This window comes from Trichosurus vulpecula, chromosome 4, assembly GCF_011100635.1.
Source record: "Trichosurus vulpecula isolate mTriVul1 chromosome 4, mTriVul1.pri, whole genome shotgun sequence".
In the NCBI taxonomy this organism is placed as follows: Eukaryota; Metazoa; Chordata; class Mammalia; order Diprotodontia; family Phalangeridae; genus Trichosurus; species Trichosurus vulpecula.
Window position 1 is genome coordinate 38097608 of NC_050576.1, and position 17708 is coordinate 38115315.

At 34.2% G+C, this 17708-nt stretch overlaps 1 protein-coding gene across 1 annotated transcript in view; it reads left to right on the forward strand.

The window, feature by feature from the left end:
* The window catches only part of ZNF644 (zinc finger protein 644), a 104745-nt gene that overhangs the window by 64066 nt on the left and 22971 nt on the right, over window positions 1-17708 (forward strand). The window contains exons 2-3 of the mRNA XM_036755020.1: window positions 10643-13668; window positions 13872-14477. Of these exons, the coding sequence (XP_036610915.1) occupies window positions 10677-13668; window positions 13872-14477 (3598 nt within the window). The 5' untranslated portion in view covers window positions 10643-10676. The remainder of the gene's footprint in view (window positions 1-10642; window positions 13669-13871; window positions 14478-17708) is intronic.

Genomic DNA, 17708 nt, shown 5'->3' on the forward strand with positions numbered 1-17708 from the left:
AAAACTATAAAATGTAGGGATTGTATTAAATTATCTAATTTCTATGATTATGAGTCCTATGTTATAGTGAGGTCTAAGGCCTAAGGGACTAACATAATGGCAGCAGTGACTGGTTGCAACCAAGTTCTTTTTTTCCAGTTCTTTTTTTAAGTCAATTTCTCTTCCTCTCTTCACTCTGCGCCACTCCCTCCCCTACCCTGCCCTGGGAAAGTGGGCCAGAAATCAGCAAAAAACTAGGTCTCTAGGATCTCTTCTATTATATGTTGGGTTTTTTCTCCCCCTGGAATAGTAAATAGTAAACCTGGAATCTGCCAGGTTTTTCTAATACTCAGATATCATCTGAGTTTGGAAAATTGGGCTTTTCAAAGGATAGCCAGATACACTATTGTATTAACTCAATATTAGCCATTTTTTTTCTTCCTCAAATGCGGAGATTTTGTAAGTCTTTTTTCAACTGTCATTCCTTGTTCCCTATATCTTTAACATTCTGTGGAGGAGAAATTAATATCTTTTGGTTTTATATTAGTTTCATTTTCAAATATGTTTTTCCCCACAGTCATCCCTTTTAACAAAGAATAAGAAAAGAGAAGGAAAAAAGCAGTTTAGCAAAACTAAATAGGCTATCAACCTTTTTAGAGCATGCAGTGTTCCAAAGCTTTAGGGCTATAGGGTGGGGGGGGCGTGGTGAGGGGAGGCTTGTATCAGGAAAAGAGGCACTGAAGCAGAAGTGAGGAGAGTGTGTGTAGGGCGTGTTGTAGTGGAATGTCATGGTTGAAGAATGGAAGACCATTTTGGCCAGATCACAGAGGGGAGAGGGAATGGTGTAAAATGAAAATGAAATGATAATTTGGAAGCAGTTTGTGAATGGCTTGCTTTAAAATAGAAACAGAAGAATTTATGTTTTATCCTGGAGGCAGTAGGAAGACACTGGAGTCTATTAAGTGGGGGAGTCATATGGTCAAATGGAGGCCTAAGGAAAATTACTTGGGCAGCAGAAGGTATGATAGTTAGTCTGGAGTAGAGTGAGGCTTTCAAGGAGACCAGATGATCTTCGAACAACCTAGTGGTTGTTGCTCTAATCTTCAAGTTACCATGCAGCTCTGATGTTTTCGTCAGGAATGTTTAGAAGGCCACTTAATGATCCATTTGCACACATACCCTGCCCTGGATTATACTCAGTTTTGCTGGGTAGGTTATTTTTGTTTGTAAAGCTTCTGGAATATCTTACTCCTTTGCCTTCTGGAATGTTTTTCATCCTAAGCTACTAGTTGCTGTGTTGAGATTCTGACTGATTCATCAGTACTTTAATTTCTGACTACTTGTGGTATTTTTTTCTTTGACCTTGATGCTTTAGATTTTGAATGTCAGTGTTCCTTGGAGTTTTTATTTACGGACTTGTTTGAGGAGGTGACTGATAGATTCTTTTTGCTTTTGCATTGCCCTTTGGTTCTAAGATGTGGGCAGTTTTCTTTAACGATTTCTTGAAATATGATGTCTAGGTTTTTTTTTTTTTTTGGTCATGACTTTCATGTAGTCAAATGACTATTAAATTTTCTCTTCAATATGTTTTCCAGGTTAGTTGCTTCTGTCTTATATCTTAAATTTTCTTTTACTTTTTTTCACTCTTTTGATTTTGTTTTATTATTTTTTGTTTTCTCATGGGATCATTAGCTTCTGTTACTGTAATTTTTAGAGTTTATTATTTGAGCAAGGTTTTGTACGTCTTGTACCAACCTATTAATTCCCTTTCCAGTTCTTCCATAGCTCTTATTTCTTTTCCACTTTTTTCCTCTTGTTCATTGATAATAATAATTTAAAAACTCTCATTTCATCTGTCTTAGAAATTCTGGTTTAATTTGTATCTAAGCTGTGTTTTTCTTTGAGGCTTTGTTTATAGATATTATGGAGTACTTTTCTTCATCTGGGTTTGTGTCTTATCATCCTTGTCACCACAATAGCTTTTTATGGTGAGATTCCTTTTTTTGTTTGCCCATTCTGTCAGTCTGTTTCCTGACTTTGGACTTTAAGTTAGGGTCAAGCTTTGCACATTTCTGCATGACCAGAAGTTAGTCTTTGTGCTGCTTTCTTGAGATTATTAAGTATTTTATTATTACAGGGTCTTAGGGAGATGTCAGACTTGGGGGCTTTTCAAGCTTTCAGTGCTCCTAAAGCAATCTGATGGAGGACAAAGTTTGATTACTGCTCCTAATCTGACCCCTGCAAGTTCCTGACCTAGGTTTAGGTGTGAGCAACCAACAATTAGGAGATGTGATCGTATATTTTTTTTAAACACAGTGTGGTTATATTCCATTCCATTCGTGTACCACACCATATTTATCCAATCAGTGGTTATCTGTTGTTTATTGGTTTTGTTCCGATACTAATTAATGCTACAAATATTTTAGTGTATATAGAGCTTTTTACCATTAACCTCTTTAGGCTATGTTCCTAGGAGTGGAATTTCTAAGTCATAGGAGTATTGGTCATCTTGGTCATGTGCTACATAGAGACTGTCTGAAAAGGTTTATTAGTGCAATTTCAAGCTATTAAAGCCTTACTACTTCTCATAGCTGAAATTTTCTATTTTATAATCATTTACATTCCTTTTTTTTTTTTTTTTAAAGAATTGGCCCCTAGCTACAGCTTTTTTGTTCCCTTCTAATTTTTTTTCAGTATGATCTTTAATCCAGTCATGTATCCATTTTAGTTTTTTTTGCCATATGTGGTATAACATAGGGGTCTATACTAGATTGTTTTTGGCAGTTCTTGTCAAATAGGGAGTTCTTTCCTAGGTGATTTGTTTTAGGTTTCTTGGAACATTGATTTCAATAATTTCTTATTCTTCCTCAACCTAGTTTGTTCCCCTTTTCTGTTCTAGAAATAATACCAAATAGTTTTGATTACTTCTTTATGATTTATTATGAGGCCTATTATTATGAGGTCTGTTCTCCATTCCTACTTTGAAATTTTTCTTTTGTAATGAATTTTGTTGGTTTTTCTAACTCCTTAGACACACACACCCTCACAGACACACCCACCCTGTGCCTGGTACATTAGACACTACGTAAATGCTGGTGATTTCATATAATACTAAATCTATAACTGGTTTGGATTACTATTGTAATTTTTTATTATGTTGGCATGGCCCAGTATGAGTGCTATACATTCTTCCAACTGTTTACATTTTTTTATGTTTTTTAACTGTGTGTATGAAAATATTATGTGCTTTTGTAGAATGGCTCCCACCTGTTTTATGCATTTTAAAAGTTATTGGGGCTTTTATTTCTGTTAAACCCTAATGGATTTTGTTGGCATATTGAAATTACTGTTTCATGCAGGTATATATGAGCTTATTTCGTAATGGTTTACTTTACTGAAACTGTTAATTGTCCCAGTTAAGTGGAGGTTTTGAAGGGTTTAGGGTGTGTTTTAGTTTTCATTTTGATTTTGCTGTTTTATTTTGGGTTTTTTTTGGTGATGACTTGAAGATTTTCTAAGTACACCATCATATCTTTAGCAGTTAGGGCTTATTTTATCTGCTTGTTGCCTATTTATAGGTTTAATTTTTTTCTTATTTCGTTGCTTATCTCATAATAAACCCCCAAATATATAATTTTCTTTATTGAGAAACATTTGAATATCATTTATTTACTTTGTTGATAACTTGATGTAAAGATGTTGATAACCTCAGTAATATAGCTTTTAATCATTTCACGGAAACTTGAATTAGAAATGTTTGTTACAGGGTTAGGGAGCAAAGTTTTTTTTAAGGGAAATAAGCATGTATTGTCTATCTTGTATGAAGATTACATCAGTAATATCCTGTTAGTAAGAAAGGACTTTGAGTTGTTCAGCAATAGTGATAGATTTGCTTTGATTGCCCTGTCTTCTATGGGGACAGAGAAATTTTGAAGTGTCCACCCTGGGTAAGAAGTTCAGTCAATGGCCATTGAACTTAAAAAACTATCTTGTTTTTGTAACTCATAAGAGCTGAATCAAGAAAGAAATTGAAGCACAAATTTTTGTCATATGAGGTGAGCAATTTGTCATTTGCTGCCTTTGTCACTTTTGTGAAGGAATATGGTAGGAAGCCCAAAAAACAAAGCCAAGAACGTGCCTGCTGAGTAGGTGTGTATTAAAACAGGTGTATCTAATAAATTCAGGGTGGTGGGGGGAGGCTGAAGGAGAGGGTGACAATTGATATGAGTCACAAAAGAACAAAAAGATTAAACAACTAAAATATGTAGAGCTTTGTTAACTTAATTTTAGTTCTGTTAAGATTTTGGCAAATATTATTGGCATCATTCTTGAACTAAATCAGAATGAAGATTCTGAAGATTGGAAAGTACTTTAAACACTCAGGAAGATATCACAAGATGGCTTTTGATTTAATCGGTTGAACAGTGAGAGGAGAGAAAATGGAATGCTCATTTAACAAGCTAAGATAATGCTGGTATTTATCAGTTCTCCTTTCGTTGGGATTCTTTGTTTATAAAAATACTATTATTAAATATTTGTTTGCAACAAGGCCACACTCAAGTGGTTTTCATTTACTTAGTTTCGTTATGAAGGAAAATACTAATTCATGAGATTGTCAAAAAAAAAAATTAGAGTCAAGATTGAGCACTGGAACAACCCACTATGTAAGGAGACTTTTATGGATACTTTTAAGAATTCACTTTCAGTAACAGAGAATGGGTCCTAATGACCTTGAGTTTTAAATTGTGAGACGCTCCCTCCCACTGCTGAATGGTGGGGAGGTGGGCAGGAAAAAACCTCTCTGTATTAACAAACTCAGCATGGCAAGAGTTCCAAGTAACTTGGTTCTGATAGAGAACCATTATTTAATGTTAAACACGGCCTTAAAGATCATTAGTTTGCCATGGAGATGCTGTACACTATTGGATTTCTCTTATATGTCATCTGATATAAAATACCTACTGTATGCTAATCACTTGGATTTATTTTTATCTTTCAGTATATAAGGGATTTCTTGCTTCTTATGTAGACAAATTCAGTGGAAAAACTTAGTTTTTGTATTTTTTAATAAAATAACTTAAGGCTAGAGGATTTTCTTATTTTATCTAGGTATAGGCCTCAGTCTCAGTCTTATCCAAATAAGACTATATTGATTTTTCACAAAAGTCCATAATCATTTAACTCATTACTTGGCTGTGTTCTTTAAACACACAGTTATTAGCCTGTAATGTTTGTAGAGTGTTTTCTCGTTTGATATAAACCCTCTTCTGTAGATGAAGAAAATGTCTCCCAGACAGGTTAAAATAACTTACCCCCAATATCACTGAGCTAGTAAAAATGGCAGCAGATCTTGGACTAGAAATTCAAGCTTCTTGACTTGTTCTTATTTCATCATGCTGCAGGATTGTGAGGCAGTTTATGCTTTGTAGCTTTTCCTGAAAGTTCAGGAGAGTAGTCTCACTAATATTCATATCTGTGACTTTTATAGACTTTACACATACACACATAAAATATCCTTGCCATGTATGTAATAAAATGCTCAAGAGTTGGGAGGAACCTTAGAGATATTTAGTTCATATTTCCCCTGCCCAGAGCAAGAAATCCTCCTACAGCATGCCTGAAATTTAGGCTCTACTTGAAGTGCAGGGAGCTCATTATATTACGAAGCACTCTATTTTGCATTAAGAAGCTGTACTTATTAGGAAGATGTTCTTAAACGAAACCTAAATTTGTTCCTTTGCGACGTCTACCCATTTTTTCTATTTTTTTTTGTCTGAAGCTATATAGCAAAAGTCAATTTCCTTCTCCACTGTGATTGTTCTTTAAATATATCAACTGTCGTGATTATTCCCCCTTTAATTTACTCACGGTTTTTCAAACCTTTTTCTGGTCACCTTTCTCTGGTGCTTTTTATTTTGTGCCTGTGTTAAAATGTGTAACTCACATGTACTTGAACCTGCAACATAGTTTGAGGGTCCACTGGGCTAGGAGAGATAGTATGAGGACACAAAGACCAACATCTTAAGCCTCTGTTTTCTTTGTAAATATACACTGTGTATGTGCATACAAACTTGCGTGTACAATATATCTCTAGCTAAACATATTTGTATAGTATTCATAGACTTTCATACCTCAGTCATCGAAATACAGTATTTCAGCCAGTTAAGATTTCTTTTGTATGTAGGTTGGCAGCTTTTAATGGTTTTCTTGGCTTTGTCACATGTATTGCTAACTTAAAAAACTCTTATGTACTCTTAAGGATCTTTTAAAGGAAAAGAAAGGGCTATAATAGAACCTGATAGATCTTATCTGTAATGGTGCTAGTGCGCAACACTAGATTGAGTTGTGCAATGTAATTTTTAATGAACTAGTACTGAATGAGGGCAATATTATAATTTTTTGTGAAATTGTATTATATGACAAGGTTGGCATTATGCGATAAGTACCCAAGAAATGTTAACCTGCTTGTAATAAATACAATTAATAATGTACATAAAAGAATGAAATTAAGCTAATTTTCTATCAAAAAGATTTATTAATGAACAGCAAGTGGACAGCATAGATTTGATGACAGGAAGGTTGTATCCAATCTGAATTACTGAGTGACCTAGGAAGCTTGCTCAGAGGGATTACAGAATAATTATGTTAATATGCAATTATCACCTCATTTCTTCTGTAGTAACCTCAAGATGTAGTGTAGTAAGGGTGTTATAGCAAGTGCTGATAGTTTGCAAAAATACTGATGTTTGAAATTTCTGAGACAATAAGTCTAGCTTGAGGCATATAAGTGATGATCTGTCATCTTGAAGACAGATCTGACCTTTGTACTTCTCTTTTAATGCTTACAGTGTATGACTACAGGCAGTTATAGCTGCAGAACTCATTATGATTTTCTAGAACCTGAAATGTTTTTATATGTATATTAAAAATCCCATTTGCAACTTTTTACCCACTATGTGAATTTAAAAAAAAAGCCACAACTTTTAATCAAATGACTCCTTATGGATGATGCTTAACTGGTAATGTACAAATATAATTTGATAACTGACATCTTTATTTATAGTAATCCAATTGATTAAGTAGTTTAGTTGAACTTTGAGGCACCATATTTAAACTAGTATATTTGTAATATACATGTGTTTTAATTTAAACTAGCTGGAAATTGATTCAGCTTTTTGAATCAAGTTTTAAGAGTTGATTTCAAATATTCTTTGTTGGTTGGCAGCGCAGAAAACTATGAATGTTGATGGAGTTATACTCATTTGCTTATTGTACAGTAGACAGTGTATTAAGTTTGGTTCTTTTATTACTCCCACATAGTATTACATATTGCGTAAGCATTAGTGATAGACATAATCCTTTATAAATGATAAACATTTTTGTTTATTGCATCAGACTTTGAAGATGCTATGGCCATCATTCCTTTGCAGTGGGATCACTTATTCTAACAACATAAAAATACAAATTCTAAAAAAGTACTGTTAAAATTTTTGTTTAAAATAATTTTTTTTTTTTTTTGCTAAAACTGTTTAATGAATCAATTCAATTTTGTTATGTTTTCCTTCTATTTGTAAAGATTTTGTGCCTGGAACAATCTTATTTTTAAAAGAATAGCTTGAATATGTGGAAAGATTATTAATTTGGAGTGAATTAGCCATCCTTGCTTATGCATAATAATTACCTAACAGGTGAAAGAACAAACTCTTGAGCTATGTCATTTTACAGTTCAGCGGATAACTTTAAGTAGAGGTAGGTGCTATAAACCTCAACTTTTAGAGAAAGAATTTTATATGTATTCTGCAGATTAAAAGATAGATTATGACCATTTATTTTAATATATATTTGAGCAAAATAGTTTGCTGTCTTTTGAATGTGAACTTGTGGAAAGCTTTCATGAAACCATTCTGATAATGAGGACTGCAGTCTCCAAGTCAACATGATATTTTCATGGTTTGCCACCCTGCTGTTCAGGGGGTACCACTGAAGTTGCTTTAAATGGGAAGCGTCTGTTCCTTCTCTGAACTCCTAACACCAGAACAGATGGGTAGAACATGGAACATGGAAGGTTTTACCTCAGAGGTGGTAACAGTGAAGCCACTCATTAACACTGAATTTACCACTTCGTTAGCAACGTTGCTTCCTGTTGAGAAAAGCTAATATAGGCTTTCAAATTGACTGAGCATATATTTGTCTACCCCCATTATTAGTAATAAACTAGAACAGATAGTATAAATCTTCTACACCCAAATACGTATATTGTGTGTGCACACACGCATACATATTTATTTAAACAAAATATCCTTAACGCCACCTCTTAAAGATTTAGGTTGTTATTGCCCTTGTGTGGGATGTTTGACTTAATGTTAGGAGCAATCACTGAATGAGTAATAGCAATACAGCCATTGAATTTGGTTTTCATTTTACTGACATTTGCAGTACTCCTTCCTAACACGTTTGTGCTGCCCATTTTTAACTTCTGTGTATGTGATGTAGAAACTCCTGCTGGGTGCTGCATTAGCACCATTTTGGGGTGATAGCATTGAATATGATCTTATTGGAAGTCTATTTTTATTTCTATAGAAATTTGCCAATCTCACAACAGCAGAGAACTTTTAGGACCTACATGGGGGTGCTCACGAAATGATTGGTCTAACATGTTGGATATAAAGAAGTAAATATCTTACATTATCCATCATTTTTTACATAAATGTACATTTATGGAAGGAATGGAATCTTTTATTTTCCCAGTTTTGTTTTGATTCATTATGACATTTGCCATAAAATGGTTATGTCATTTGTTTTGTTTTCATATAAAAATAAATTTGTAGTCTGTGGTCTTTGCTATTTTTACATAGAAATAACTAACTTATACAAATAAAATTCTAAATGCTAGAAACCTTTGAGGTTAATCTTTTTCAGATAATGCACTTTGTACTCTTTCTCTAAAAACTCACTATTTATGCAAATGTAGACTAATTTTTAATTATAATTCTAATTTTGCGGTGGAGAGCTAGATTTGGAACCAGTAAACATGGGTTCAAAACCCCGTTCTGCCATTATGACCATGCGCATTTTCTACATCTGTAAAATGAGGAGTTGCATCTAATGATTCTTAACCTGGGGTTCACATACCTCAAGTGGTATGTGGATGGATTTCAGGGGACCTGTGAACTGGGGAAGAAATTTTATGCTTTAATTTTCACTAATCTTGAACTGGAATTTAGCATTTTTTCCAGCTATGAACATAAGGCAACAACCCATTTCACCAGATTGCCATAAGGATGTATGACAAAAAAGCAGTTTTAAGAGGCCCTGCGTTTAGATGGTCTATTTAAAGTGGCTTTCAGTTCTAGATCTCTGATCTTAGATTTGAAAACATTAGAAGGTTAGGTCAAATATTAACTTTACAAGTAAAACTAATCATGCTTTGTTTTTATCATTAACACAATTTTGTGTTAATGCATACGTTAGTATATTTTTCACTTCTTTGTTTTAAATCTAAACTGTACTTAGTTTCAAAGTACCTTGTAACAGAACCCACGAAAATGAATTCAAAGACCAACACTAAATATTTGTATACTGTTAAATTCATGCCTCATACAAATAAGCACACTCAACTCAGTACATTATTAATCTTTTGTAGCAGCACAAAAATATTTTAGGTCAGGTATCATCAACTGTTGGCTGTTTTAGGTGTTTCATTTGTGCATTCTGAAATTATTTGTAGGTGTCTGTTGCCCAATCAACAAGAATTAATGTAAAAAACAATAGGACTTTGGTCACTTGAAGCACATACTTTAAACATGTAGGTAAAAAATATTGTGATTACGGTGATTCTTGAGTATCTGTTTTTTACATTTTTTTATTTGTTTTCTGTTTTGGCAGTGTAGCTCCACTAGTAAATCCAACAAATATACTGAAAAATGAATTAACTAAATTTATTAGTAAATAAGAAACCAACATTCATTAAGCCGATTCACCATATTTTACCATATTAATTCACTATATTTTTATAATTTTATAGGGCAGTGGTTAGGTTTCCTAAATTGAAAGAGTACACAGAAGTATATGAAATCTCATTAACCTAGGCTTTAGTAAGTTTGAATTTGTGATAATTTGGATAATAGTTGAACTGAAAATTATAACAAGTAAAATCGTGAGGAAAAAAATTGCAGTTAACTCTTAATGAAATACCTTAAAAATACTGTTTGTACCCCAGATGCTTTTGTTATTCTCACCACCTATGTTCTTGAAAGAATTAGAACTCTAGTTTGTTTAAAAAATTCATATTAGTTAACCGTCTTAAGCATATCTAAATTAGTGGGGGAGGTTGTATTCTTCATGCCATTTGCATTTTGTCTCTTTGTCCTTTTATTTTCTCCCACGTATTATAGTAACTTAGGGATTTTCTTAGTCATACGTATGTGAAACACTTAGGGTGTCCTATATAACAAATTCAGTCTTGTATTTTAATGTTATAGAACATAACACCTTTTAAATGGTTTTTAATATTTTAAAATAACAAGCAAAATATTTAAATGAAGCTGAAGATTTTAATAGATCTAAAACTTTTTTCTGCCCACTTAAAATCTTGTTCAGTGCATTTTAAAGCTATTATTTCTGGCATACATATCTAATGGATTCCTTTCTTTTCTTTTTCTAGAGTAAATGTGTTTAATGGGCTTGCCAACAACAATATGGATGATTCGAAGATAAATACTGAGATTACTGGTGCTAAAGAAGAACTTCTAAATGACACCAATTTCATCTCTGAGAAAGAGAGTGGTGTTCTTAAACCACAAGAGTGTCAAATGTCATTTCAGAAAAACAATACATTGACTCTGCCTGAAGAGCTATCCAGGGACAGATCTGAAAAAGCCTTAAGCGGAGGCCAGTCTACGTTATTTATCCATGCTGGTGCTCCTACTGTTTCTAGTGAAAAGTTTATCTTGCCTAAAGGAACTGCTGTTAATGGACCAGTTTCACACTCCTTAACTAAGACTTCCATTATGAGTAAAGGCAGCATTTCATTAACCACTGGACAACCCATGAGTCAGCAAACAACAGATTCCTCTTCAACCTCGAAAGTGGCACACGATCCCCAGCTGTCCACAAAAACTACACCACAAAATTCAAACCAACACCAAGTTTTATTTTTGTTACCTGATGTAGCACAGACTAAAAATCCCATCCATTCCATTAAGAAACCTACCTCTGCTTCAGTTGGTTGTGATAAACAAAAATCAGTAGGGAGTAGTGTGAAGTCAGATAGCACTTTAATAAATCAAGTAGAGGAGTGTGAGGAGAGTGAAAGTTTATTAGCAAAAGATGATTGTGTCAAAACATTAACAGATATTTCCTCAGGTACAGATGATTTCAGATCAGGAAATGATACAAACTGGGATCCACAAAAAGAGTTTATTCAGTTTCTTATGACAAATGAAGAAACAATAGAAAAATCTCCAGTTCACTGTAAAGTAGGGTTAGAGAAAAAGAGGAAAAGAAAAATGGATGTAAGCAAGATAACTCGCTATACTGAGGATTGTTTTAGTGAATCAAATTATATGACCACTAAATCAAAACTACTAAATGTGGAATTTATAGAGCAAAGTGAAGAAATACAAATAACAGAACCACAGAAATACCCATTGTCAAAAGTGAAGCCTGAATCAGCAGATGAAGACTTAGATGATGTGGATGCTATTCAACAACTGATTTATAGCCCAGGTAAATGTGGAAAAGAGAGTTCACCTGTTCATACAAGCACTTTTCTTTCAAATACTTTAAAAAAGAAATGTGAAGAGAGTGATTCTGAGTCACCTGCTACTTTCAGCACTGAAGAGCCATCCTTTTACCCCTGTACAAAGTGCAATGTGAATTTTAGGGAGAAAAAGCACCTCCATAGGCATATGATGTATCATTTAGATGGGAATAGTCACTTCCGACACCTCAATGTTCCACGGCCGTATGCTTGTAGAGAATGTGGGCGAACATTTCGTGATCGAAATTCACTTCTGAAGCACATGATTATTCACCAGGAAAGAAGGCAGAAATTGATGGAGGAAATTCGTGAGTTGAAAGAACTTCAGGACGAAGGGAGGAGCGCACGGTTACAGTGCCCACAGTGTGTGTTTGGAACCAATTGTCCCAAAACTTTTGTGCAACATGCTAAAACTCACGAAAAAGATAAAAGGTACTACTGCTGTGAGGAGTGTAACTTTATGGCAGTGACTGAAAATGAATTGGAGTGCCACCGAGGAATTGCTCATGGAGCAGTAGTGAAATGTTCAATTATTAATTCTGATCTAGCTCAGAGAAAAACGCAAAAAAAGACTTCTGTGAAAGACTCTTTGACAGAATCTTCCAAAAAACCAGCCACGTACATGTGCAAGTTGTGTGCTTTTACTACATCTGCTAGAAGTATTTTAAAAAAACACATGGAATATTTGCATCCATCATCATGCATTGATCCGTTTGGGAGGCCACTACGATTGGAAAAAAAAGGGGACATTCTTGAAGAACCTTTAGATTTTGGTAGAACTAAGTCAGTTAAGGAACAGACATCCACGTTTCCAAAGAACTCTGTTTTAAAACAAGATGTAAAACGAACATTTGCATCAGCATCTCAATCTAACAGTTTTTCAAAACTCCATAAGAGGACACACAGAATACAGAAAGCTCGTAAAAGTGTCACTCAGGCAGGTGTAAATGTGTGCAATCAAAATAATTCTCCTCATAAGACTGTTATGATTAAGAACAGCATTGACCAAAAACCTAAATATTTCCATCAGACAGGGAAGCAAAAATCTAGTGTAAAAACAAGTAGTAATTATTTATATAGACACAAATATGAAAATTATAGAATGATTAAAAAGTCAAATGATTCATATCCTTTGCATTTAAAAAAGGAAGATGCCAGTTCTCTACATATGTTTTCATCATCAGATAGTTCCCACAACAATTGTTTTGTTATGGATTCGCATAATCTTGATCCAAAAAGGCCAGAAGATTTCAAAGACTATAGACGTGTAGCTGTAAAAAGAGTAGTTGATGAATCTAAGTTGGAAAGTTCTGTTGCAGGAGAGGATTTAGACTGCTATCCAGATTTTTTGCATAAAATGACTGTTGTTGTTTTGCAAAAGTTAAATTCCACTGGAAAAAAAGATAGCTATGAAACAGAGGATGACAGTTCATGGGATAATGTTGAACTGTGTGACTATACTACACAGTGTATGGAAGATGACTCTTACAGTGATGTTAATCGGGGAAATGTAAACTTATTCCCTCTCTTTAAAAATAAAGTAGAGGGTCAAGAAGCTGGAGAAAACCTTAGTTTTGAGCAAAACGATGGCTTTTTTTTTGAATATTATGAAGATGCTGAAACTAGCAACTACTTACATGAGATACATGATCCTCAACATTTAGAAAATTCAGAAACGTCATTGCCAAAGCATAATTCTCTTTTCCATTGGACTGATTTATCTCTAGAGAAAAAATCTTGTCCATACTGTCCAGCAACATTTGAAACTGGTGTTGGGTTGTCCAATCATGTCCGTGGGCATCTACATAGAGCAGGTTTAAGCTATGAAGCCAGGCATGTTGTTTCTCCAGAGCAAATAGCTACAAGTGATAAAATGCAACACTTCAAAAGGACGGGCACAGGAACACCTGTGAAACGAGTTAGAAAAGGTGAGCCTTGGGGTGGGTGGGCAGGAATTGCTGCTGTGTGTGGTACACTTAATGGATGTGAAAAAGATTTTGCTTTGCTTTTGTTTCTGTTTCTGTTTATGGGAGCATGCAATATCCTGTTTTCCAGAGTAATTGATTTTAGGGTAAATAGAATAGCAATTTAAAAAAAGGTCTTTGACACGTCACATTTTTTTCCCCTCTAGCTATAGAGAAGTCTGAATCTGCTTCTGAGCACACTTGTCAACTCTGTGGTGGTTGGTTTGATACTAAGATTGGGTTATCAAATCATGTGAGAGGACATCTGAAAAGACTTGGAAAAACTAAATGGGATGCTCATAAATCTCCAATATGTGTTCTAAATGAGATGATGCAAAATGAAGAAAAATATGCAAAAATTTTAAAGGCGTTGAACAGTCGCCGGATTATTCCCAGACCATTTGTAGCTCAGAAACTTGCATCAAGTGATGACTTTTTATCTGAAAATGTTATACCTCTTGAAGCATACCGTAATGGCCTAAAGACTGAAGCTGTATCAGTGTCTGCATCAGGGGAAGAAGGGCTGAGTTTCCTAAGTGAATCTGATGAAACAAAAGTAGAACTGTCCAGTGGAAAAAAAAATCAGTCTCTAACTCTGATAGAACTTCTGAAAAATAAAAGGTTGGGAGAAGAAAGGAATCCTGATATTTCTCCTCAGAAGATCCATAATCAAACTGCAAGAAAAAGATTTGTTCAGAAATGTGTTCTCCCATTAGATGAAGATGGTCCATTGATGTATCAGCCACAAAAAATGGATTTGACTGTGCAGTCAGGTAAGAGGAAGCTTATAATTAAACGTATATTTTAAAAACAATTTTATTCATGCTTGCTAGAATATACAGAATTAAAAAAATTTCACTTGGGACTCCCTGTTCCATCTTCTTTGAAAAGCACTACTGAATGAATAATTATGAAGCATACTGATAGGCATATTAAAATTATTGTCACTATTAATGCCCATCAGCATTGAATTCTATTTGTTCACCAAATCTTTCTGATAACAAAAAATTTTGTTTGAATACTTTGAATAGTTGAAGGCATGGTATCTGGGAGAGAAGGGCAGGGGGACAGCAATTTTTAGAAGATCTTATTGGTGCAAAACCAGTATTTTACCCAAAAGACATTCCAGTGTGATATTATTATTGCTTACGTTATCAAGATTAAGTTATTCAGGTCACCATTGATTTTTTGTTGCATTGTCAAAGGGGAAAAAAACCCACATACCTTTTAAAAAGACCTTGGGCAAGTCACTTAACCCCAACTGCCCTGCCCCCCCCCCCCCAAAATTGAGTGAATTAATGTCTAGTGTATGCTGGGCTACTTCACAGAATCAAAATCTCAATCTCATTAATTTTTTGTTCTAGATCTTACATTAGTTTTGTAATGAAAAAGAACAAATGACATTGCTTAGTATGTCACCAATTGTTTCTTCCTTCTAACAGAATCATTTGTATATTTTGGCGAAAGACAGCTGAAGATTAGTCAGCCTTTTGGGGAGAATTTTGTTTTCGTAATTTAGGCTGTGAAAATCATTACAGGTTATAGTTTGGATATATTAGATTTCATATCAAAGTTAATATTGAAAGTAAGCTTAATAGTTGTTACAATAAGTGGAGTACTAAAATAATAATAATAATAGAAGTTAGTCCTTAAATTGCTGGAGCAGAAATTGAGTTATTTCAGATAAATACAGACCTTGTGTTTTAAAGGTTGGAAGCTGTCTAATAGGCTTTCAATCTAACTAGTTTTGATGTTCTCTTAACACTTTGTATTGGGTGTCTGCTTTATTAGTTGACTATTGACCAAGGTAATTTACTTTCTGAAAACAAAGTGGGTTTTTTTTTTTTTGTATTACAATCAAATTGCTGAAACCAATGAAAATATTTTGGTAGAGAAAGGATTATTTGATAACTTAGGAGTTTCCTATTGTTTCAACATCTTTTTTCTTGTGATGACTAAGATGTTAGCTTGTTGTTCATTTATTTAGCACAAAGATTTTAGCAAAAAAAAAAAAAAACAAACCCAAAACTTTAAATCATTAACTTTCATTATTGATTGCGCATCCAAAGTAATGAACATAAAATACCCTGAATAAAATGTTGTGTCTAACAGCTGTTCAGTGGTGTGTTTTACCACCTTTTCTTCCAGCCTTCATTAGAAGCCTAATTTAGTATTGAGCCTTTTACAGTTTTGTGGGTAAAACACTTTAATTACCACTTTGTCAACTAGACTTTTAAATTCTCTTTATTGGTAATGTTGTAAGCTTTGAAACTTCTCAACAGAACTGTGCTATTCAAATCGCAGGATTGTATTTTAGGTTTAGGGAATGATCTGTGTAACACAGAAATCTGAAGGAAAGTGATAATAGGTGTTAAATTCAGAGGAGCTGAGAGGTTCAAGGCTCTTCCCTTTTCGAAAGAACATGGGTTTGCTCTAAATACTCCAGAGCTCATTATGGCTAACTTAACACCCCACTCCCTTCCCAGTTAAATTATGCTAATGCAAGAAGCATTTTTCATAGGATTATGGATTTAAACATCAGGGATCTCAGAACTTATCAGGTCCAATCCAGCCCTTTCATCGAGGTGACTGGTCATACAGGAAAGTAGGTAGAAGATCAAGGATTTCAACGCAGTCCTCTGTCTCTTTGGTCTAGAGATTGACACACTGCACCCAACTCACTCAAAGTCCTTTATGAGATACCTACTTTTCCCATTTCATTTTTTAAAAGAACTGTATTTTAGTTTTCTTTTGAATAAATATTCCTGTGAAACTTAGAACATTGGCAGTGTGCTTACAAGTCCTTGAGTAACTATGCATAGAAGATGACAACACTTGATAGGTACAGGTATGTTTATTATAGATACCAGCAGCAAGTCAGTTTGATAAAATTTTTTTCTTTCTCTTACTACACTTGCATATTCAAATATATATTTATAATATATATGTATATTATATTATTATATGTTTCTTTGATAAGCAGTGATTGAATTTGAATACATACTAAACTTGAACAGCCTGCATACTGACATGTATCTTCTCCCTCCTTCCCCCATTTGGTTGTAGTTTACTTGCTTTGAGTATCAACCTGATTATGGGTTGTGCAACTATCAAAATCAATTATAGTTTTTATCACCTTCTGCAATGAACTTATAATGAAAATAATTTTATTTGCATATTCCAGAGAGGTGAATCTCTTTGTTAAAATATAATGTAGCTCTGTTACTAGAAAATTAGGGGAATTATTTTGAATTCACAAAATGGGAGCAAATTGGTTCAGTGTTTGGATGTATACACACACACACACACACACACACACACACACACATATATATGCCTCTGTGAACATCTATCTATCTACTTCTGTAGATACAGATAGATGTTCATAGATGTGAAGTGCTTTGTAAAGCTGAAATGCTATATAAGCGTTAACTATCATCAGTCTGTCTAGAAGTTAAGAGAGCAAAGCATATTAACCAGACTTCTCATTAGAATTTTTTCAGGCTTGATGAGTTCCAGAAACATTCTCTAAAGATATTTGGGGGTGGGGAGGGAGAGAGATTTTTCTGTTATTTGGGTTTGACTTTTAATCCAGCCTTGCAGATACATTTTTAAACTGTCAAGATATCAGTATTGGCTTTTATATGTTAGAAGTATATTAACACTCTACTTTTATTTATAGATTAGCTTTTTATTTCCTTAATGAGACTGATCTAAATTATCCCTTAGTCCAAAGGTGTTCTCCTTTGTGGAAATTCTCATGAGCTGAGAAGTTGTATGATCAACTATTGCCCAGGGTGGGAATTTGTACTGGATCCCACCTTCCCCTTGATCATAGAGCTTGTTTTCAGAATAAGCACACTTACTCTTTAGCTTTTATCTTCCTAGTTTCCCTCACTTGGCCCTTTCTTGGGCTATACAAAGTCTCAATCTTCCATACCCAGATGGAATAGACAGATTTGGGGAAATCTCCTTTCTCCCAGCATACCCACTCTTATCTCCTC